Raw genomic sequence first — 23,362 nt, 5'->3', positions numbered from 1 at the left:
TGTTATAAAAAAAATTTAATTAGAGACTAATTACTGAACTTTTACAGCAAGCACAACCCTACAGGCCTTTACACTTGAAATTCAAACATATTCCACTTTGACATTTAAGGGACCAGCATGTAAGATTTAGGGGGATTTACTGGCAGAAATGGAATATAATATTCATAAATATGTTTTAATTAGTGTATAATCACCTGAAAATAAGAATTGTGTTTTCATTAACTTAGAATGAGCTGTTCATAGCTACATAGGGAGCAGGTCCTCTTCCATGGAGCCTGCCATGTTGCACCGACATGTTCTACAGTAGCCCAGAACAGACAAACCAAACATGTTGGCTCTACACACTTGGAAGGAGGGGGTTATTCAGTTGGTTGCAATCTTCAACCTCACTGCTAGATGCCACTAAATCCAACACACTGGTCCTTTAAAATTGATGCATCAAGGACATTGCAGAACTGGCAGAAGGCGGACATTAAATATTCATTTGATTGCAAAAAAGTGCTGTGTGTGTGTGTGTGTGTGTGTGTGTGTGTGTGTGTGTGTGTGTGTGTGTGTGTGTGAGTGTGCTGGGTTATATAATTACATACTGTATGATGACCGCCTACTGTCAGAAAACATTTACTTAACTTCTTATTTCTGTCATTGGTGAATCTATGTCGACTATTTAAAACTTTCACAAACAGCACGCTTTGTCATTGTTATTTTTTTGTAGGTCACAGAGTCCCACTACCATTAAATATTAAAAGCAATCTTTAGTATCTTTAATAATGTTTAGTAAGCAATGACCAGTTAATTTTTAAATGAGTGGTGATGCCCCTGCTCTGTTAGAGCCTTATGGTTATCAAAAAATAAAACACATTCTCTAGACAGTTTTGTTATGTTTGTTTCTGCATGTGTGTTTGTAAATTTGTGGCTCACTACTGTCAACTATCTCTCATCAGGCAACACCATAATGATGTACCTTGTGTCCCCAGTGAAATTTCACTGATTTATGAAATCTAAAAGATTCAAACAGTCTTAAAAAGGTCTGACACAATGTAATCAGAGGCTCCTCCATCCACGAGGCCCGTTCCACTGTTGTTAACAAACCAGCAGAGAATATTTTCCCCATTCTTCACATCCCTGCTGAAGTCTTTCTGCCAGTGTCTGCGAAGGAGAGAAAACCAGTAATGAGGTGTATGTACAGTATATGTAAAAACAAATGCTGTATATTCTCAGACCTGCCAACCCTGGACGAATTTTTTGAGTACCACTTCGGCAAACTAGATACATCAGATGCAAATCGCTGCTGTTCACAAAATGAACTATTGTACATGATTTGCATAGGAACACAATTTCACATAGGCTACACACTAACCTACCACTACTGCTGCATTTATATAGTTTCTATTGCTTACACCTCCACAATAATCAAACTTTAAGCCAATTTGACTTTTGAAAATGTGATTTTCAGCTAATATGAAAAGATGATGACAATGTAGCCGTAAAACCCAAACCAGCCTAGACAGACTATTTTGTGTCTATGGTGAAATAAATATTTTAGAGCTGGTTAATACAACACTTCTCATTATAAGTAAGCTTAATTCCTCCTTTTACACACACAGGTAACTTTCTAGGTAATGAGAGGGATAAAATCAATGTCATGTTACTGTCAATTTTTCATTCTCTTGAAATGACAGTATGCATTTGTCAATCATGATCATCAACACTTGATATTTGGGAGGAAGCAGGGAGAATGAATCCGGCGCTATGATTGGTTTTGGATTCCAATTCAGCAGGCTAGACGCTGCTGCCTCTTGCTGTTAGACTTGAGTACTGCACATGCACAATTGAACTCACAGGCATCACCAGCTTTTTGCGTAGTTTATACTGACAAATCGTACCAGCGTACACTGATGTCAATATGTGTAGCTGCTAGGCAAAATGCGTACAGGTTGGCAGGTCTGTATTCTCACATGCATTGTGTGTGTGTGTGTGTGTGTGTTTGTGTGTGTGTGTTTAAACATGATGAGGCTTGAAGTGTACCTGGTCACATGGAGTGTTTGTCCCTTCACATACATGGTGGCGTCTAGTTTCCCCTGGATTTCACCTGGACGCAGATCTGTCACCTCAAATTCAACACCATGGTAGAACTGACCTGAAGGGAAACATCTCATGTCATATCTTTTGATTTATTCAAAATTTAAAAAATAGAAACAGTTATAAAATCAATGTATAATATGGAAAACTTTCTCTCAGCTCTTGCTTTTCCTACCTAGTAGGCCATGAACTGAAGTGGACAAATGATGGCTGTCCAGGGTGTAGAAACCCAGGTAGTCTTGTTGGTTGTGACGTCTCTTCCACACCTTTGTGTGTCTGATGACCATAAATTTAACCGAGTGTCTCAGCGTGACTGTCAGACTACAGTTCTTTGTCAACTTGAGGTCCATACTGGAGGAGAAACAGAAAAGCTGTGAGTTGCATGTGAAGAAATTCATTTTCCTGGGTCAAGGTTGTGGAGAATTTAATTTTGTCAATTTGGTTTTGTTTTTGTTTAGTAGTTTTTACAAATGCTATTTTTTTGTTAATTCTAACTCCTACTCATATTTCTTTCATTTGTGGTATAGGAGTTATATGCTAAAGCAGTGCTACTCACTTGGTTTCTTTGAGGGAGGCTGTATCAGACCACAGCAGCTTGACCTGCTTGCCGTTGTAGAAGACTGAGATGTCCTGAGTGCTCACATCCAGCCTCACCCCCAGTTTCTGGTGTGTGATGCCAAAACGCCCAAAGTAAGTGTTGATGTTACCATCTGGTACAACTTTCTTCTTGCCAATAACTTGACCATTCACCACGAAGCCTGAAAGTAATGACCGGTTTGTTGTCACTTCCCATATTTCTCAAACAAAAAGAGACTTTGTGTGTCGTGTGCAGGTAGTGCAAGCAAGACTGACCTGATTTTGGGTCTCTGACCAGGTTGAAAATGGTTCCTGGTTTGTCATTGATGTTAAAGCACAGAGCTGCCTCTCTGTCTGGGATTTCTATCATGAAATGAGGATCTCCGTCCACTGCACAGGCATGATTAAAGTATCATATCAGGCAAAATACGCAGTTAATACTCTAACTCAAGTACAAAGGCATGTTATTATAATGTTAAAGCAACCCATCCTCAAAAGAGAAACGACAGTATAGGTCGAAAATTCAGCCGACAAAAACAACCTATAGTTACGTATGATTGACAGACGCCATCTAGCAGCCATAGTAATTATGACCCAAAGAAGTGACGCATTTCAGATGACATCTATAGAAGGTGACAAATTTCCATAATCAAAGGTGGCAGGCTGGGTGGTTGGGTAGATAGATAGATGGCAAAAAGTGGACTTAACTGCAGGAGATCGCCGTTCGCTTCCTGTTTCCAACCGTGAGTGTCAGGTTTCCAACTGTGAGTTGGGACAGTTTTTAAAAACTGTAGCTATGATTGTCGTGGTGTTTACTGTTGCCATGACGACAAAGGTTGCCTAACCTACACCATGTTTCAAATGATCATTTTAACCCAAACCATAATCTTTCCCTAACCCTAACCAAGTGTTTTTCGTGCCTAAACCAGACCTTAACCACAGCGTTGTCACACCATAAAACATCATTATTTTTTAACAGGGATTTGTAACGGTTTTGGAAAGCAGCATATTAGAGAACACTCTTATGAGTTGTTCTGGAGTGGATGGTGCCATTGACCTATGTGGTTGTTTAATTATAAGGATGTGTTGTATCATAGAATTTGATCCGTAGGACCAGTAACATAATACAGTTACATTTCTCGGTAAAGAGGTGCTGATCTTACTCTGAGTTGTTCAATAATAAATACTTTTGGTAAATCAAATAATAACTGCTAAGATTTCTGCTCATTTTTGAAAAACAGAAAGAAAGAACATTCATGATTTCTGTGTTTGTTGGGTGTAGTCCCCTATACAACAATCAAAATTTTCAATAGTGGGTTTAAGATGCAAGATGCAGTAATAATGTAAGCGTATGTATAAAAATCTTACCATCGTATTGACTATGGGAACTGGCAGCAAGGGCAGAGGAACCTTTAATGTAATGACCGGTAATGACAGCAGATATTATCAAACTTGCTCATCCCAAAGTTAGATGTATACAGTGTGTCATAGAATTGAGTTAAAAGTGACTGTCGTACCAGTGCGCCTCTCTGCTTTCTGTCTCTGGTCTGTGAAACAGGGAAACATTTAAAAAACATACAATACAAAGTTAGCTCCACATTGATCAACTGATTCAACAGGCTACTGATAATGTAAGAATGTGCTGTATATTTGCAAAGAAAGAAAGACTTTACTATAAGCTGCTGGCTGCATTGTTCCAGATTCAGATTGTGACTAGTCAAACTAGTCAGTCTTTTAACAAATCTTTTTTATTCTTACACCTAAAGGACAAATTAAACATGACTGAAAACATTTCCCTTACCCTCAGTCAATTTATTAGCAATGAGAGTGCTGCCTGGTCTATCCTCAGTTTCAGGCTTGGTGACCACCATGGAGGTGAGAGGGGTGACAAAGCTGTACTTCAGGGACATGTCCAGGGCCTTAGCTGCTGTATTGTTTTTCTCCTGCTGTGTACCAATGTCACTTGGAAAAAAAGAGAAAGAGAGGAGATTAATTGCTTGTTTATTAATGTCATGTCACCATAAGTAATGACATACGTGATGTCCAATATGAAGTCCTCTCTATAAAATTATCTTAACAACTTTTTGAGTCTCTGTGATTGTTTCAGAGAGAAACTTACATCAAATCTTGGTGGGGGTACAGGTAATTAAGATGAACAGACCTGTTTTCCAGTAGCTGCTGGATGGTGAGGTAAGCCCATAAACGCTCCGTGAAATCCCCAAAGATGTACTCCTGTTGTGGGTAGATCACATCCCAGTTTACCACACTGGCCTTTCCCTGCACCTGGAAGTCCTTGTCAGGCTAGAGAAAGAGGAAAGATGCAAGTGTAACATATGCTTCTTGCATGTTATATTAAATACATAATTTGAGCTTTACATGGTTCTCCATCACCGGGAGAACAAGTCAGACCGGGCTTGTATCCCCCAGGTGAGTGTGTGACTGTTAAATGGAAACTTGTAAATATTAATGTATAGCCGATCTGGTTATTAAGCTTTGCTACAGAAATCATTCAATAGTATTGTAAGTTTCCTTTGATTATGATTTTATTTATACTAAATAGTTTTACTGAGAATGTGCTTGTAAGCAATAAACATTCAAGATTGAATTGACATCAGAGCTGTCTGTGTGTCTTCATTGGAGTCAACTACTAACTGTCAGCCGTTAGTCCACCATCATCATCACAACACAACGCAGAGACTGTATCAGCGATATAAAAGAGACTTAACAGGGGCGGTATAAACTGTGAGGTATATATAGTCAGAAAAGATAATCCCTCGTTACACAAGGTTTACTATCATCTGATAAAAAAATGGAAGAGTAAAGCTCAATATGAGCATCATGGCATATAGAATTGATCCCTTCTTAGGTCACAGGGTAGCTTGAAAAAAAATACCTGGACTACAACAATATACTTAAGTTCAATTCATTAGCAATATCATTCCTACCATTCAATATTCAGATACAGGGACTGTTTCATATGAGAATAAGGAACAAGCACTTGTATTGTAAATTGTTTTGCTTGACATATTGCCGTTCATCTCACCCCCAGGGCAAACACTTCCACAAGGAAGTTATCCAGGTTGTCGCCATTCAGCTGTCCGGCCACCACAATCTCTGAGCCATTAAACAAATGGCTGTAATGGCTTTTGGTCAAGAGGTCTACCGCATTGTCAGGGTAACGCAGGTCCACCTCCAGGAGCAGGGGACTGGACACCTCCTCATAGAAACCCTGGAACAAAGACACACCCCAAATCATGCAACATCTGTTCCCCACATGTCCTTGGAGGTTGCCTGGGTCCAGACCTTTGAATCCGCCCACTCCACCAAGTTCATTGTAACAAGCTGACAGTTCTCTGTCTGATGTCAGGCAACCTTGGGGGTGCAAATTCAGTAAATATCCCCAAACTTGCATGGGCATTCCCTGTGTTTTAAATCCTTTTTTTACCCTACCTGGAGTTGAACAGCTGCATCTGAGGCCTCATAGATTCTGCGGGCCACTCCCTTGTTTTGTTTGCTCATGACATCCAGGAAGGAGAAATCTACATCATTTCCGAATCCAAGACAGAACAGCGACATGTTCCCTCCAATAGCAGAGCGCACATTCTTCTGGATTGTTGGGAGGTCAGACACCCCTGTGTGTATACATGCAGGTGCATTATGTGGGAGCATGCAATGAAAGCCTTGCAGTTCCTTGCATTGATAAACAAAATGGAAACCTTTGAATTTGATTGTGAATCAAATTGTTGCATTTACAAATCTAGAGAGGATCCTGCATATTTTCTACTGCTTCCAAAAACAGCAACAAAGTGAGTTCCCCAAGTCTTTCTTGACAAAGACGTGTAGACAGACAGAGCACAGAAAAGGACTAATCTCCTTTGGTTACCGTCAAACAAACCAATTTTTAAAGATTCTTATGCAAGTGACAGATTGTTAACTACATGTATAGTTTGTGTTGAGCTGCTTAGCCAGTCTATGAAGACCCCTGATCTTTAATTATATTCTTCCACATTAGAAAGGCTCACCTTTGTTTGGCATCCCATCGGTCAATAATACAATCATATCCACACTCCTCTCTGGAAGCTTCTTATCATCTCTGTCTTTCTCCAGCATTCTCACTGCTTTTAGTATGGCACCATTGATATTGGTGGCTGAAAGGCAATGACACAATGAAAAGATTAACATTAAAAAATGATTGAAAAATTCTTCTTGTAGAGAAAGGTAAGCCTCAATTCCTCACTATGTTCTTTAAATGAATGACATTGGGGGGAAATGCGCTTATTCGCTTATTCTTGCCAGGAGATAGATTGATAGTACTCTCATGTCTGTATAAAGACTAGAAACAGAGGGAAACAGCTAACCTGGCTCTGTCCAAAAGTAATAAACAAACAGGTAACAAAAATCTGCCCCCACATACCTCTATAGCACACTAATTAACATGTCACATCTCATTTGTTTAATCTGTACAAAAATCTTGGGGTAAAATGACAAGCTGTGGTTTTACAGGGGATTATATGTCGGACTATTTCTTGGCCAGGCACAATGACTTCCCGTAGTTTCTGCTGGTTGCCCTGGAAATCTAACAATGACTACAAGACTCTACGATGGCACTAGGCTAGCTGTTTCCAACCTTTGCGCTAAGCTTAGCTAACCAGTATTAGCTGTAGCTTCATTTTTAGTATACAGACATCAAAGTAATATCAATGTTCTGACTCTTGGCAAGAAAGTGCACTTCTCAAAATGTTAAATTATTCCTCAAATGTATCATTTTGTCATGATCTCAAGTTTAAAATCACATGATTTACATGAGTTTGTCTCTCTTAAAGAAAAAAAAGTGATGTCATCAGTAAAGAAAAAATTTCAGACACTGCTTCTGTCAGTCATCCTCAGTCTTAAAGGAACTGTGGGTGCATAGACAAGAGAAAAGAAAAAAAAAATACTCTCATGACTCATTAATTTAGTAAAACTTCTTTGTTGATATCTGTCTTTTATTTCCATTTATAACTATTGAAAAGACAGAGTAAAGAAGTTTATCATGCTTAAATAACATTATTTTCATACATCTGCAAAAATTAATTTGCACAATTTTTAGATCCTATTACTGCTCAGCTCTCAGTATCACCCTCACAGGATGCATGTACAGTACATTTAAAGACATTTGATACACAAATTAAAGTAATCTAACTCTTGCTGCCAACTTGTTTAACAAATTGTAAAGTCTATATATTGAAAAGAGATTTCTTGTAATTTGAATAAGGAAGGAACAAAAACATTTGGCATTAAAATTGGTGCCACTTGTTTTCCTCTAACCTCCTTTGTCCCTTAGTTTCTTGACATAGGCAATGGCTTCAACCACATTTTCCTTAATTGCTTTGGTAAGAGAGTCCTTCCAGGTGACAATCTTATCATCAAACAGGATGAGAGCAAAGTGGTCCTGCTCGTGGAGGTCTTTCAGAATGGCAGTCAATGCTTGCCGAGTCTGCAAAGGTTCACAAGTTCACATATGAAGATGTACAAACAGTGATGGACACAGTATGTAACTTACCTACACATAACATATTTTACCTGTGCAATCTTTCTTCCACTCATTGAGCCGCTCCTGTCGATCACAAACACAACGTTCTTTGGGACTCTGGGTAGGTCAGGTGGAGCAAAGAAGTGCACAAAGTATCCGTTCACAATCTGAAGAAAAATAAAGCATTGGATTTGGACAAATATGGAAATATGGCACAAGGGCACAGCTATAAACACCTTCATACAGTTAGGGAAGTAAAACTAATATCAAAAAGGTAGTGTCTCTGCAGGTGAATTTCATAATTTTGTGTTTCAGGTGATATAAATGATTCTTATGTGCTGCTGCAAAATTTTTGTTGGCAGCTGACCTGAACTTCCCCCAGGCTTTCTTCTCGCTTCACATCATACTTGATGATGAAATCTCCATCAATCATGGTACCTTCACATCCTGCACATTTCCTCTGCTGCTCCAGTGTTGGTGAGAAAGAGATGTGTGCCTGAAACATAGAGAGATTCAGTTTGATAGACATGATTAATAACTTATTTTATGTTTCAAATAAAACATTATAAATTTCAAACTAAAGGATAAAAAAATCTTTTGAACCATTTACTTTTGTGTCTGTGACAATTTTCTCCACCAGTGGGAGCAGCTCATTGGTGAGGAAAGTTGCAGAAGCCTCAACAAAAGCAATGCCCTGCGGCTCATAGATGTCTGCCACAATCTGTTTCCAGAGACACAAACATGCACAAAAATACAATCACTGAAATCACTGTTACATAAGGTCTAAAAAAATTCCTCCTTCTTTTGTATTACAAACACTGGAAACTCAAACCATTTTAAGGTCCTCCTCACCAGTACAGTATGTCATTATCAAGAAAAAAACAAAAAAGGGTGTGTGTGTTCAACCTGAAACTCCTGGACCGGTTGTTTGGGTTTAACTCGGGTCAGAATCTCATAATGGCCCAGTTTCCTCTGAAGGAGCTCCTCATAGGTCAGAATGAAAGTCACGTTACTTTCAGCTGCAATGTTGACAGACACTGAAAACTTCTCCATCTTTCTTCCAGAAGCCCTGTAATGATTGATATGTATTATTTTAATGAGATGTTCACACCATCAACATGTGCTCAAATCGTGCTGTGATATTTTTCAGTCCAACATACTTGACCAGTCCAGCAGTCTGTCCTGAGGAAACAGCCTTCTCATACTGTTTCTTGGCTTTCTCTTTCTCCTTCACCTCTCCAACATACTCCTGACCATCAATTTCCCTGTAAGGCATGAGGGGAGTTGACAAAGAATGTGAAACATATAACCTATGTTCATTGTCAAATAAATCAAGTTTTAACTGACATGCTGAAGTTGGTGATGAAAGCGGTTTTGGGAAGCTCCACTTCGAAGAAGATTTCCTGTGAGGAGTTTGCTTTGTTCAGAGCCTTCGAGGTCATGACAGTGTGAGCAAAACGAGACGTCACAGCACAGACGACCCTGACACTGTACACCTCCACCAACTGTGTGAGAAACACAGACATGCTGATTAAAAGGTGCAATTTTAAAATCAACAAATCATAGCTACTCCAATTCTGATGCATTATTGCAGTAAACAAGCAAGACCAGTGGCCAAGAGGACTGTTGCCTGTCCGCTGTATTCTGGATCAGATGTCATGAGAAATGTCCCTCAGTGATTCATGTCACAAACAATAAAGAGGTTTCTGTTCTGTAAACACAATGTAAGATGAAGCTTTTAGAATTTCTCATACTGGCAAATGCAGAGAGAAATAAAACCCAGATGGACAAATCACTTCCAGCATGATTATTGTCTCCAGTAAAGCAAAGAGAAAATAAATACATGCCATAGGAGGGAAGAGCAGAACAAGTGGCATCTGGAAGCAATGAGGTTTATGAGAAATGTGAACTTCATTTTGCAAATAGTAACAATACCACTACTGTGAGATAGAAGCTACGAGTCAACATCACCGTGGTTTCATGTGTATTCATTCATTACACCCAGGCTTCACAATTAATTTGACCATTATGCATTGACATGTATAACAACAATACATTTATCCTTGTTGTTAGGAAAGGTGTAACAGGGTAGACCTGTATCATCATCATCACTAATTAAAACTGATTGTGGGTGCTTTTTTGTGTGTGTGGGTGTGTGGTGGAGGGAATTCACATTTGTTGTGAGCCAATGGCTATTCAGTGGGTTGATTGAGGGCAGATGTGTCTGGTTGTGCCTCCACTGTTGTCTGTTTATGCAGGTATTGTATGCATGTAAAAATTTAAGTGATTATCAAAATGGTGGGCATTCATTCTTGGTATTTCTCTTGGTGCAGGCAAGGGTCTGCAGGCTGAAGTTTGTTGCTAGCACAGTCAATGTTGGTGGCTCAGAGAGTACTGCTACATGGTGATGAAAAAGTGTCAATCGACTGGAGCAAGCAACTTGTGGCGCAGCGGATATTCAGCCTCAGACAAGAAGAGACAGTGAGCCTTGGACTGTTTTCCCCACCCTTTCTGCTCATTAAGATATTGACTGCTACCCCTGTTTTAAATAGATTATAATAGTAATGCCACAAGCCCCAGATATTCCCCTATGGGTTTAATACATTTTATACGAAATAAACTAAGTTTTTATGTTATCTTTTGCTGTCTATAGGCTGGTCGGTTAATTGTGAGCAAAGTATGGCAGTGGTGTTACAAAGGTCTAAAGGTCCAAGCTTTATTTTGATTTTAGAATTGTACAATAATATGAAAATGAGTTCCTTACGTCTGCAGACTTTGTGCTTCTTTTCTGTAGATGGAAAAAAAAGACAAAAATAGGATCCTTTACAAACCAACATCTTTTTTTTTTTAACAGGTGGTTAATAAGTAGTTCAAGCTTCATACCTTTATTGACCTGGTGTCCACATCCTCTTTTGTTTCCTGGAAAAAAACAAAAGTATGATTGTATGGTAACTGAATTTGGGATGTTTTCTGAAAGATTACCGTTAGTTACATCCGGGCATAAAAATTGATTCTCTCAACACTGCATCAGTAGTCACTATCAGATGTATCCATGCATTTGATACTCTTCATCACTAAAGTTTATGTTTACCAAAATGTCTTTAAGATCCAGTTTTTCCAGATCATTAAGCATTGCAGTAACATGTTTGGAAAGCAAGGTGCGGACCTAGAATCAGACTAAAGATATAAGGCAGGTGTGGGAAAAGACTCTAGGAAGGCCACAAGATGAACAGACAAGGAGAAATAAACAGGAAGCTGGTAAGCCAAACAGAGGATCTGGCAAGGGGGAGGAGTGACTCAAGCTTTATACTGTACGAGACACTGAAATGACAGGACATGGTTGGTTAAATGACTTGATATGAAGGTGGATTGGAGACAGCAAGAGAAGAGGATGGACATAATATGGAGGAGAATATGTCACCTCCATGACACATCTCCTTGATAAAAATGCAAGTTTTCTGGTCTTTTGCTGACCAATTAGAATATGACATGATATGATGCAGAATATACATGAATAAAGTATATAATACAATTCAGAATACACAGAATGATGATATGAGTTGGTGACATATCTCTTCTTGCATATTTTGTTTTCTATCTAAATCATAGCTCTGACATGTCCAAAAATTGATATTGTACAGTCTGACACAGTTTGCAACCAAAATTTTATTAGACTCATCTCACACAGTGTGACATGCAATGAACCTGCAAGATAGCTGTTATCACACAGTATGAGGAAAGGGCCAAGACTGCAAAAACAAGGACTTGAGACTTGACTTGGACTTGACTGCTGTGAGACTTTACTTAACTTGAGACTCATAGCTCACACCTTAAATTATCATTGAATATCATATTATCATTATATTATATTAATTTAGGTGGGCCTGTGAGATATAAAGTGCAAGAGTCATCTGTAGATCAACCATAACAGTTTTTCTACTCTCATTAGTATTAGCCTACTATTGATTGTATTGATAGCAGGATACTGGTTTTGTTAACTGTTGCTTAGCAACATATGATAGATTCAAGAAATAAGGTGGCGGAGGCGAGCTGCAACATTATTTCTTCATTTAATGCTGCAGTGATTTCCCCAATAACATTATAGCACAACTGTTGCATAAAAGCAATGTCAAACCTGGAGTTGTAGTACCTGGAATACTCACTGAACATCTGCAGCACTGAATATGTAATCAGATTTTCTAACAGCAAGGGTAACCACACAGCCTATAAATTATTTGCACAATGCCACTACATGGCAAAAACAAACTGAGAGTGCTACTTACATAAATTAAGTAAGCATCATGAATCCAACAATAAAGTATACAAAGTGTGAGATTAACGAAGTTTAGCTTCATTCATAAACTATCATTACATTCATAATCCCTCCCTCAGCCAAGAACACAATAGGCTGCACCAGCAGGTCCCAATTCAAAAATTACTTCTACCATCAAATAGCACAACTTATACAAAAAGCATGTTAGTATAACTTACATATGTCAGCACATCTTCAAGGTTTAAAACAATAAGAAACATCCACTGAGCTGCGATGTGTCATTTCTAATGCTTCCAGACTTTAGCAGAATTGAATGAAAATCAGAGGAGTCACAGAAATGTAACTGCAGGATTTTAGTGAAATAAATTCTAACAATATTCGCACATTACAGTACGCACAGGACCAACTGTTTACTGTAGGTTTCGACATTGCTTTAAATTCAAATACATGTATATTTATCACAAAAGTAATAGAAATGTCCCCAGATAGTGTGGGTACTATATTTAACTGAGCTTAGAATGTAGAAGCTCAAATGTAGAAGGTTACAGACCAAAAAATACTCTGATACAGCTTTGAACTCTACATTAACAAATATAAAACCTATAAAACCTATATCAATGCATGTATCAGATACATGACTTACACACCCTCATGTATATGCTTGACATGCAAAAAATATCCCTCAAGGCTTAAAATACTATAGTTAGTTACTAAAATGTATACAACACAGCTTGAAAACAAGTGAATGAAGACATTTTCAGGACCAACCAGCAAACCTTCTGCACAGGCCCCAAACAATCACACATCACTGAAAAACAGCAGCAACAGGTGATTTAACAACCAGCAAACTTATTCAAAGCCTCGTCAGGCTCCACAGACAGCAGCACACAACAGCTTCAGCGTCCAGACAAACAAGAACTACAAACCATCAACAACATAGCAAAGGGTTAAATAACGTTACACACAGAGAGCCACTGCGGAACATTTAACCAGCAGCACAGAAACCGAGGCGAGAAAGGAGACAATGATAAAGACAGACACAAAGAGAGAGAGAGAGAGAGTGTATCTGACTCACGTTTTTTAAGTAAATGCTCTGTCTTTCACAGAAATGAGCATTAACTTACCTGCTGTCGCTCCTGCTCCTGTGTTGTTGTTGTTGTTGTTGTTGTTGTCGTTGTTGTTTTTTTTGAAAAAAGTGACTCAACGGGCAAGGTGTTCAAAAGAACCAATGAGCGGGCACAGCCCGGTCTACCCGTGTTTGTGTTTTTTATGATTATGCATGTGCCAGCTTGAGATTTAGGTGGACAAAAAAAAAGGAAAAAATGTGGCACAGGCACACCCGTGGCTACGCGTTGGTCTCTGTATGTTAAAATAATTTATAACACATCTATGAAAAGAAAATGTTAGGCCATGTTATTTGAATGGTCAGCAACAAAATGCAAGTCTTTCAGATATCTGATACTCAGCACCTTGACTTACACACAGACTTGACATGACCGAGACTTGACTTCGTTTGAAACTCTGCTGAAAATTTTATATGATGCTCCACTGTGCTTAATGAATTATTACCACAAACAGAAACACAAGCCATATTATTATCTTGCTGTTTTTAAGGATTTTTCCTGTCAGCGCTTCACGATCATCTGTCATCTTTTTCTTTGACTCTCTGAAGCAAAGTTTGTGTTTTTCTGCTCAGCCAACAGTTCAGCTAAACAGTTCTTTTATTCCTTCTTCAGAGAAAAAACATCGTTGCCGCTGCCAAAAATGCAAAGCACACCACTTCCGGCATGCCTGAAGAGTTTTCATGGGAAAGATCTACTTTGACCTGATACTGATTATCTACAACTGTAAATATTGGCTTTCATAAAAAGTATACCATTAATGGCTGTCCATACAGAGTAATAAACCAGACATTTGTTTACATGCAAATGCTGCACATGTGGCTCATTTTAAATACCTGCATCCGAGCATCTCTGCGGGAAATGACCAGAGTTCCCTGAGCCTGAGCTGGAAGCCAGATGCAGACCCAACCCCACAGCAGCAGGACTCTCCACCCTGCAGCCATGGCCGGGAAACAGAAGGCCTTCTTCCTTGGTATGGCTGAAAACAAGTGCGGACGGAATTCGAGGCATCTGGATCAAGTCCTCCCGTAAGAGTTTCACTCCGCCCACACTCTGTGCTGCAGAAGGAGGACCTATTGCCTCCACAACTCTCATGCTTCCGTTTGTGTATTTCTCCATAAATAAGTGTGTGTCTGTGTGTGTGTGTAACCTGCACTCTTACTGCATTTCCAGAGTGCAGGTTAAAAGGATATTAAATCATGGGGTTTTCACTTTTATGAATGAGTTTATTTGTTCTCCACACGCTGAGACATGAATGAGGTCGATTATATCATCACAAAGTGTAAACCACCAATTAAACAACATTAATTAATATTAAGTGTTTACATTTCCTGTTATAAAACAAAAAATCTGAGTCAAAGTGCTTCTCAGCACCAGTCACAGTCATTTGGTACACAGAGGACTGACTGTTTGACCATAAAGAAACGTTTCACCAATTTGTCACAACCAAGATCATATTTATTTGGTATCATGTGGTTTAGGAGTCCTACAGTGGAGTTCACATTAACTGTAAGAAACCTTTTCATCACAGCTTTTCTGCTTTGAAACAGTTTTATCCCAGTTTTATTTCCTTTCAGCTCCTGACATTAGCAAACAGTGACGCTGGGATTATAAGAGCAAGGCAGGTCGGTGTCAACATAAAGCCTTTAAAGGTATAGCAAACTGCACACATTCGAAAACTCCAACATATCTTTGAGGAACAACGAGGAATAACAAAATGAAACATTTTATGTCGTAAAAAACAAATTGGGAGACTTTTTTTTTATTTTTTAAAAAAAAAGCCTAAATCCATTCTACATCCATCTTTAGTACTTTTGAGATAATGTTAGTTACCCTTCTTATAATCCCAGATTAAACTGTTATATACCATGAAGTTGTCTGCACAATACTGTGAATTAAGTCTGTTAAGAGTGCAGGCAGATTTTATTTTATGTATGTGTTTTATTGTATAAATTTGGGTGCTGATTTACAGGAACAACAGTGATAAGACTGTCTGCAAACTGCTTTTAAACTCTTTTGAAAAGGCCTGACACAATGTAGTCTGAAACATCTCCGTCGATGAGGCCTTTTCCATTACTGTGAATGAACCAGCAGGGAACATTTTCTCCGTTCTTCACATCTCTCATGAAGTCTCTCTGCCAGCCTCTGTAGACCAAGACAAAAACATCATGTAGACCCGATGATATTAGGACTGCACAATGAAAACAACACGAAGAAACAGACATTTATCCATTTGGGACACAATAAATGCAAACTCTGAGGCATGTGGCGTACCTGGTCACATTGAGCTGCTGTCCTTTCACATACATGGTGGCGTCTGGTTTCTCTGGGACGTCACCTGTACGCAGGTCTGTGACCTCATATTCAATCCCGCTGTAAAACTGACCTAGAGGATGACCCACCATTGGGAGTGAAAATCATTTCTTTTCTTATCTCTTCACTCTAATCTGGTCTGATTTCTCTGTTTGGCATAAAATACATCATTACCAACTGGTTTACAGTATTACTTTGTTTATACAGATACAATTTACAGTATGAACAAAGATGATCAATGGAAATATTTGTAAGAATCAGATCATTTCGGTTTAGCAACTTTAACTACTGTAAACAACATTTAGCTGCACAACATCATGAAGACAATTGCTCTTATCCTGAGGCTTAATATCATATGAAAAAAAAAAACCCGGGGCCCCGAACCACCAAATTTAAAAAATCGTAGTTGTCAAATGAAAATTCTGTATCTTCCAAATGCCAAGTTTTTTCTAACTATGAGCAAAATATTGTTTTACTTTAATAAAAGTGCATTTTTTGACATCATCATCGAAGATTTTACAGGATTTTTATGAGCTCAAATGATAAAAAAAGAAAGTCTCAAACCAAGAAGAACAAATGTCCAGAGCAATAATTTATGTTTTTGGTTACTTGATGGGAGAACAACAAGCTGTAAACACAAAATTGACACACTATTAGTATGTATTAGTGGTATTATTAGTATTAGTATTAGTATAGTAGTAACCATGCAATCTACATCCCAACAAGTGTGTCATGTTGTACCTAGCAGACCATGAACAGAGGGAGACAGGAGGTGGCTGTCCACTGTGTAGAAACCCAAGTAGTCCCGGTGGTACGGGTGCTTCTTCCACACTTTGTGTAGCAGGATCACAAACTTGACAGAATCTCTTAGGGTTATCGTTAGGCTACGGTCCTTGGTCACGAGAAGATCCACACTGGAGGAGAAAGAAGGGGAGACAGGAAGGGGAAGATGAATGACGTGGGAAACAGAAGGGAGAGGAAAGAGGAGAGTGGAAACAGGTGAAGCGGTTGTGATAGATGGAGAAGATAAGTGGGCAACATTATTTTGTTATATTTTTCATGTATTGGGATCTTTCCCTGAAGAAGATGATAATCTGGTGGTTCAGTCACTCACTTGGCTCCTTTGAGGGAGGCTGTATCAGACCACAGCAGCTTGACCCGTTTGCCATCCTGAAACACCAAGATGTCCTGAGTGCTCACCTCCAGTCTCACCCCCAGCTTCTGGTGGGTGATGCCAAAACGCCAAAAGTAAGTGTTGATTTTACCATCAAGGGGGATTTTCTTGTCTCCGATGATCTGGCCATTCACTAAAATACCTGAAGAAATAACACGGGATTCAGCCTCTCACTGTTTAACTGCAGGAGATGATTGACTGACACATATATGAGGAGTTACAAGTGTCAAAAGTGAGAAAGAAAATCAAAAATTCATTTACATCTTGGTCCACAAGGAGTGTACATGTGTGGTGAAAAATAGGAATTCAGGGACCATATCTTGAGTAAGAAAGTCATGATGTTAATCAGGACTCGGCTGACCTGACGTTGGGTCTCTGACCAGGTTGAAAATGGTTCCTGGTTTGTCATTGATGTTGAAGCACAGAGCGTCATCTCTGTCTGGCAGCTCTATCATGAAATGAGGATCTCCATCCACTGCAGGCAACACCGGAGTAAAATGACAGTAATAAACAAAATGGTTAAGATAGATGTGATCATGTGTCACTTTCTTAGTAGAGGCCAAACAAGATGAGCTATAAAACAAGACAACTTACCAAAATATGTGGGTCGGGCAGCATATGAGTACAAAGGGGGGCTTACAAAGCGATGTGCTGCATACAGAAACAATAAATTCAAGGTTAAAAACAACACACTGAATAGATTTCATCTTTTATATTTCATTTAGTTAAAAAATGACTGTCTTACCTACTCTGTCTGCCTGTAGTCTTTGCTCTGACAAAAACAAAACAAAACAGATAAAAAACAATTTTTTAAATTCCACAGTTCAAACTGGAGCACCAGCCTCTGCTGGTGTAGTAAGTGGAGTAAAGAGAAATAATATGTTTTTAACTTAAATTCAGTATCCGGTGCTGCTCGTCAGTGTGGTACAGTTTTACTTGACTGCAGTTATGCCACATTAAGAAAAGTCTACCCAGTGCCACTTTTTAAACCCTCTCTGCCCTCCCTTACCCTCAGTCAGTTTATCAGCAATGAGAGGGCTGTCTGTTCCATCTTCAGTGTCAGGCTTGGTGACCACCATGGAGGTGAGAGGGGTGACGAAGCTATACTGCAGGGACATGTCCAGGGCCTTGGCTGTGGCATTGGCTTTCTCGTCAGGGGTGCCAATCTTGCTGCAAGAATGAAAAAATACACACAAGTTCTCACACTTGACATTTTCATGAGACCATTGGTAAATAAAGATATTTAAGCTCAAGCAATTCAGGGCTCAGCTTGAAGAAAATTACTTAAACTGACCTCTTCTCCAGTAACTGCTGGATGGTGAGGTAGGCCCACAGACGCTCTGTGAAATCCCCAAAGACGTACTCCTCCTCTGGGTAAATCACGTCCCACTCTACAGCACTGGCCTGGCCCTGCACCTGGAAGTCCTCCTCAAACTTTTGGTGAGAGAAAAGGGGAAGAAACAATGCTTGAAAAAATGCTTTTCTACACCTCAGCACTGTCTCTAACTTTCTGATGTTTCTTTTTCCTCACCCCCTGGGCGAACACTTCCACCAGGAAGTTGTCCAGGTCGTTGTCCATCAGCCGACCAGCCACCACGATCTCTGAGCCGTTAAACAACTGGCTGAAGTGGTTGGTGGTCACGAAGTCCACTGCGTTGTCGGGGTAACGTAGGTCCACGTCTAAAAGCAGAGGGCTGGACACCTCCTCATAGAAACCCTGTAATAGAATCATGCACACATTTATTTATATACATTTATTTGTGTGCCATATAAATATGTTTTATTAGAGTTTTACACGTATAGTTGTTACATATTTCCAGGGGAATATGGCCAATTTTGAATAGTACACTCTGGGCTTTGTGTGTGCCTCAAGAAAACAAAACTATTGGCTCAAAAATGTGTAGCCTCAATCCTCCACCTGGAGTTGAAGGGTTGCATCTGAGGCCTCATAGATTCTGCGGGCCAGTCCCTTGTTTTGTTTGCTCATCACATCCAGGAAGGAATAATCCACATCGTTTCCGAATCCAAGACAGAACAGAGACATGTTCCCTCCAATAGCAGAGCGCACATTCTCCTCAACCGTCGTAGGTTTCATATAACCTTCAGATGCACAGATAAAACAGGCACAAATTTAATGTTAAATATGAAGTACACCACTCACAGTATATGCTATAAAATGTTCACAGTCTGCATGCTCACCTCTTCCATCAGTCAGTAAAATAATCATGTCGATACTCCCCTCTGGGAGCTTGTTCTCCTGTCTGTCTTTCACCAGCATGTTCACACCTCGCAACACAGCATTATTGATAATAGTTCCTAGAAGGAAAACACAAAACATTTAGTAAAACAAATTGTTTTCATTTATTTTTTATTTAGAGAGTAAAGATTTCATTTGGCATTAAAGATGGTGTCACTTGTTTTTATATTAACCTCCCCTGGCTGTTATCTTTCTGACGTAGGCCATGGCTTCAGCCACATTTTCCTCGGTTGCTTTGGTTAGTGATTCCTTCCAAAGATCGATCTCATCATCAAACTGGATGAGGGCAAAGTAGTCCTCCTCATCGAGGTCTTTGATGATGGCCAGCATTGCCTCTCGGGTCTACAAACAGTTACAAGGTCAGAGGTCAAAATGCATGCTTGTGTGCATCAATGTATTAGAACCACTTTACCTTTGAATCATGTCTGATGTCTGAACAGTCTCTTACCTGCTGGATCTTTGTTCCACTCATTGAGCCGCTCCTGTCGATCACAAACACCACGTTCTTTGGGACTCTGGGTAGGTCAGGTGGAGCAAAGAAGTGCACAAAGTATCCGTTCACAATCTGAAGGGAAGAGAATCATAAAGAGTAGTAAAATACATGAAAGACTGACAGAAGGCTGCAATTGTAATCATTTCTTTTCCAGAGAAAAAGTTTATTCATTTTATGTTGTTGCAGTCTTATTACAGATTTTTTGATTTTCTTTCAGAACTTGTTCTGCGAACAAAGAAGGTTAAAGTGACTCTGCATAGTTTTATATGTGAAGCCTGGTATAAATATGCAGACATCAGACACTGAGGTGATTCTGATGTACAATATTTGTTGACTGCTGACCTGAATGTCCCCGAGGCTCTTTGCACGGTTCACATCATACTTGATGATAAAATCTCCATCGATCAGTGTCTCATCACAACCTGGACACTTCCTCTGCTGGTCCATAGTTGGTGAAAAAGAGATGTGAGCCTGACAAGAGGATTAATACATTCAGTTTGGCCCATTCTTACTTCTTAAATTCTGTATGTTGTTCATTTTATTGAATACAGAGACAGGAAGTCAGACCAACATTACCTTCACTTTGAAAACTAAAACAGAGACACACAGATGCAACAATCAGAGACAATCTCATTTTCTGTAGCATGTACCTTTTTGTCTGTGACAGTTTTCTCCACTAGGGGGAGCAGCTCATTGGAGAGGAAGGTTGCTTGAGCATCAACATAAGAAATGCCTTGAGGCTCGTAAATGTTTGTCACAATCTGTCTCCACACAGTCAGGCGTGCATGCACACACGCAGACACACACACACACACACACACACACACACAGGAGCAGTTAGTTAATTTTGTGAGGAAAACCACTTATTAAGAATATCTGACACAAGCAGGAAATCAGGAAGAGCCAGGATGTGTACATGGATTCACCTGAAACTCCTGGACCGGTTGTTTGGGTTTAACTCGGGTCAGAATCTCATACTGGCCCAGTTTCCTCTGAAGGAGCTCCTCATACGTCAGAATGAAAGTTACGTTACTTTCAGCTGCAATGTTGACAGACACTGAAAACTTCTCCATCTTTCTTCCAGACACCCTTTAAAAAAACACAGACACAACTGACCACCTCTGATGTTAAAATGATCAGTTTAGGAACTTTAGATACACTACGTTGCTTTAGTACATGTAAAGAGGTGGTGTGGGTGGTCTTTTTCATCTTAAATGACTTACTTGACCAGTCCAGCAGTTTGTCCTGAGGAAACAGCCTTCTCATACTGTTTCTTGGCTTTCTCTTTCTCTTTCACCTCTCCAACATACTCCTGACCATCAATTTCCCTGTAAGGTCCAAAAATGGAGGATGACAAATTGAGTAAATGAACTGTGTCACTGACAAAAATCTGCTTTAGAGCACAACTGCAAAAGGAAGCACAAATATTGCCAGGAATGTAGGAATGACAGACTGACATGCTGAAGTTGGTGATGAAGGCGGTCTTTGGAAGCTCCACTTCGAAGAAGATTTCCTGTGAGGAGCTTGCTTTGTTCAGAGCCTTTGAGGTCATGACAGTGTGAGCGAAACGAGACGCCACGGTGCAGTCCACTGTCACACTATACACCTCCACCTGAGACACAGAAACAGGGAGGAAGAGATAGAAAACAGCAATAGAACAACATGGACAACTTGTCACAAGCCCCTCACATACAGTATTTTAATACAGTAAGGAAGATGCTCTATTTTTATGTCATTTCAAGCGGAGTCAAGCCAACAATACGCTGCCCTGATTTGTGCCAAAGAAAAATTATTACAGCTTGAAAACATTTTTAAAAAGACATTATGTCACTGATTCCACTTTGGGAGTGATGTGATGAGACTGTTTGGGTGAGTCAACCTGGGTGCTGGAAGCATTAAGCATGGATAGTGTGGGTATTGTCAATAAAGATCTAAACTGATTCTTTTCTTACCGTGCCATCATTTGTGCTTCTTTTCTGTAAGACAAAAGAAAAGAGAGATGATATTCGTTTTAGATCTGGATGAAAAAGGAATAATGATCTAAATCCCAAACATTCATACATCTTTCCCCTCCCATCTCCTTTGTCACACTTACCCTATACATATAATTACATTATACATACACCCCCTCCTCTTTTCTTTGTTCTTTTCTTTTTGTTTGTTTGTTTTTCATTTCCTTTTGAGGCCTCTGTATTTAACAACTGGCTCCTTGGATTTTACATACATGTTATTGTACTTAAACTGGACACATGTCCAGAAACTTTGTAAAGAAAATGATGAAAAGTGAAATCATATCAAAACACTACTGTATTGTAAGGAATGCTGAAGTAAAAAGCAAATGTAAGTTAAACAATGATCTGTATTCATCAGGAGAAATACTACCAGATAACCAAACCCTCAGACTTTGCAAAGCTGGTAATTCCAACTGAAACTGTTGTTTTTATTTTAAGGTTCAAGTTAGCTCTTTATCATTCAGAGTAAATATGAAACCTGTAGAATGATGATATTTAACAATGACCAAAACACCGGTGAATAATGTATGAACAGAAAGATGCAACTCCATAACCAAATATTGTCCCTATAACATGAAGCAACTGTCTGTAAATTCAGTAGTTTCAGCTAAATACCTGCAGTGATCTGTCAGCTCCTCTTGTCCCCTGAAATACAAATACAGCAGAGCAGGGCAACAAGATATTAGAAAAAGCCACTGCTATAACATGAACTAATTTGTAAGAAAGAAGCACTCATTCACACAATATACTTTAAATCATTTATCTCACAAAGAGGAGAAGTTAGAAGGAGAATATGACAGCAAAACTGAGTAGGATTTAAGATGCCAACTAGTTATGAAGGAGCACAGTTTGTGTAAAGGGATTATTCATAAGAAACATAAGAAGCACTAGTGATTCAATCAGGGATCATCAGATAAAATAAATACTGGCAAAATGACAACAATAAAACAATGTAATTTCAAGTTAAGAGTAGAGTATAAAAGAGTCAGTGTGTGAAGTTACCTGCACAGCTGCATGGTCCCCAGAGACGACCAGAGCCCCCCGGGCCAGGCTGGGCAGCCAGAGGCAGGCGATGCCCCACAGCAGCAGCTGCCGAACACCCAACAGTCCAGACATGACCAAACTTCTACTGAACACTGGTTGACTTCACTGCTGAGAAAAAAGCTCTCTGCCCAGGGAGGAGGGACAAAAAGTGTGTTTGTGTGTGTGCGTGTGTGTGTGTGTGTGTGTGTGTGTGTGTGTGTGTGTGTGTGTGTGTGTGTTGTCCTGGAGTAATGACCAACAGACCAGAGTTCAATATGCAGGACGCCCTGAGGTAGAAAAGCTGCTGCTTTTAGGCTCATAGAAAATATCTGTGCGCAAGCTGCTGGACCCTCTCACTAAACAGCCCGTGCTGCTTCACTTAACATGTGTTTACGTAATTTCTCATTTGCTGGAGAGCAAACAGTGGAGTACTGCAAGAAAATCACAGAGACTCTCTTGTAGGTTTTTTTAAGTTAAAGTATATTCAGAAAATATGTTAACAAGCATATATGTTTTGCACCCACTCTGA

General features: G+C 39.5%; 2 protein-coding genes across 2 annotated transcripts; both read right to left on the bottom strand.

Moving 5' to 3' along the window:
- Window positions 1-14,607, bottom strand: LOC137181938 (inter-alpha-trypsin inhibitor heavy chain H3-like). The gene is made up of 22 exons (XM_067588071.1): window positions 14,398-14,607; window positions 11,051-11,086; window positions 10,932-10,955; window positions 9,515-9,672; window positions 9,328-9,432; window positions 9,074-9,236; window positions 8,778-8,888; window positions 8,535-8,663; window positions 8,218-8,334; window positions 7,963-8,131; window positions 6,678-6,803; window positions 6,106-6,287; window positions 5,699-5,884; window positions 4,817-4,956; window positions 4,457-4,617; window positions 4,173-4,202; window positions 4,024-4,065; window positions 2,932-3,045; window positions 2,636-2,837; window positions 2,255-2,430; window positions 2,026-2,137; window positions 1-1,146 (listed from the first exon to the last, which is right to left on the bottom strand). The coding sequence occupies exons 1-22, from the start codon at window positions 14,503-14,505 to the stop codon at window positions 1,008-1,010; spliced, it is 2,730 nt and encodes a 909-aa protein (XP_067444172.1). The 5' UTR covers window positions 14,506-14,607; the 3' UTR covers window positions 1-1,007.
- Window positions 14,608-14,766: 159 nt separating this feature from the next.
- Window positions 14,767-22,964, bottom strand: LOC137181939 (inter-alpha-trypsin inhibitor heavy chain H3-like). Its single transcript, XM_067588072.1, has 22 exons — window positions 22,813-22,964; window positions 22,426-22,455; window positions 21,751-21,774; window positions 21,256-21,410; window positions 21,022-21,126; window positions 20,725-20,887; window positions 20,449-20,559; window positions 20,141-20,269; window positions 19,754-19,870; window positions 19,479-19,647; window positions 19,248-19,364; window positions 18,967-19,148; window positions 18,580-18,765; window positions 18,343-18,482; window positions 18,058-18,218; window positions 17,794-17,820; window positions 17,643-17,699; window positions 17,410-17,523; window positions 16,989-17,190; window positions 16,616-16,788; window positions 15,836-15,947; window positions 14,767-15,706 (listed from the first exon to the last, which is right to left on the bottom strand). Exons 1-22 carry the CDS (start codon window positions 22,924-22,926, stop codon window positions 15,568-15,570), a joined length of 2,727 nt encoding a protein of 908 aa, XP_067444173.1. The 5' UTR covers window positions 22,927-22,964; the 3' UTR covers window positions 14,767-15,567.
- Between the last annotated feature and the right edge of the window lie 398 nt (window positions 22,965-23,362).

Source organism: Thunnus thynnus, chromosome 4 (genome assembly GCF_963924715.1).
Source record: "Thunnus thynnus chromosome 4, fThuThy2.1, whole genome shotgun sequence".
Lineage (NCBI taxonomy): Eukaryota > Metazoa > Chordata > Actinopteri > Scombriformes > Scombridae > Thunnus > Thunnus thynnus.
This window is presented reverse-complemented; position numbering and strand designations above follow the sequence as displayed.

Coding starts and splice junctions, on each gene's coding strand:
- LOC137181938 (XM_067588071.1), bottom strand. CDS start 14,505: ATGGCTGCAGGGTGGAGAGTCCTGCTGCTGTGGGGTTGGGTCTGCATC. Junction 9,433..9,514: donor TTCATCACCAACTTCAGCAT/GTCAGTTAAAAC, acceptor CATGCCTTACAG/GGAAATTGATGGTCAGGAGT. Junction 4,066..4,172: donor GAAAGCAGAGAGGCGCACTG/GTACGACAGTCA, acceptor ATTACATTAAAG/GTTCCTCTGCCCTTGCTGCC.
- LOC137181939 (XM_067588072.1), bottom strand. CDS start 22,926: ATGTCTGGACTGTTGGGTGTTCGGCAGCTGCTGCTGTGGGGCATCGCC. Junction 19,149..19,247: donor TTTACTGACTGATGGAAGAG/GTGAGCATGCAG, acceptor GTGCATCTGAAG/GTTATATGAAACCTACGACG. Junction 17,700..17,793: donor ACTACAGGCAGACAGAGTAG/GTAAGACAGTCA, acceptor TTCTGTATGCAG/CACATCGCTTTGTAAGCCCC.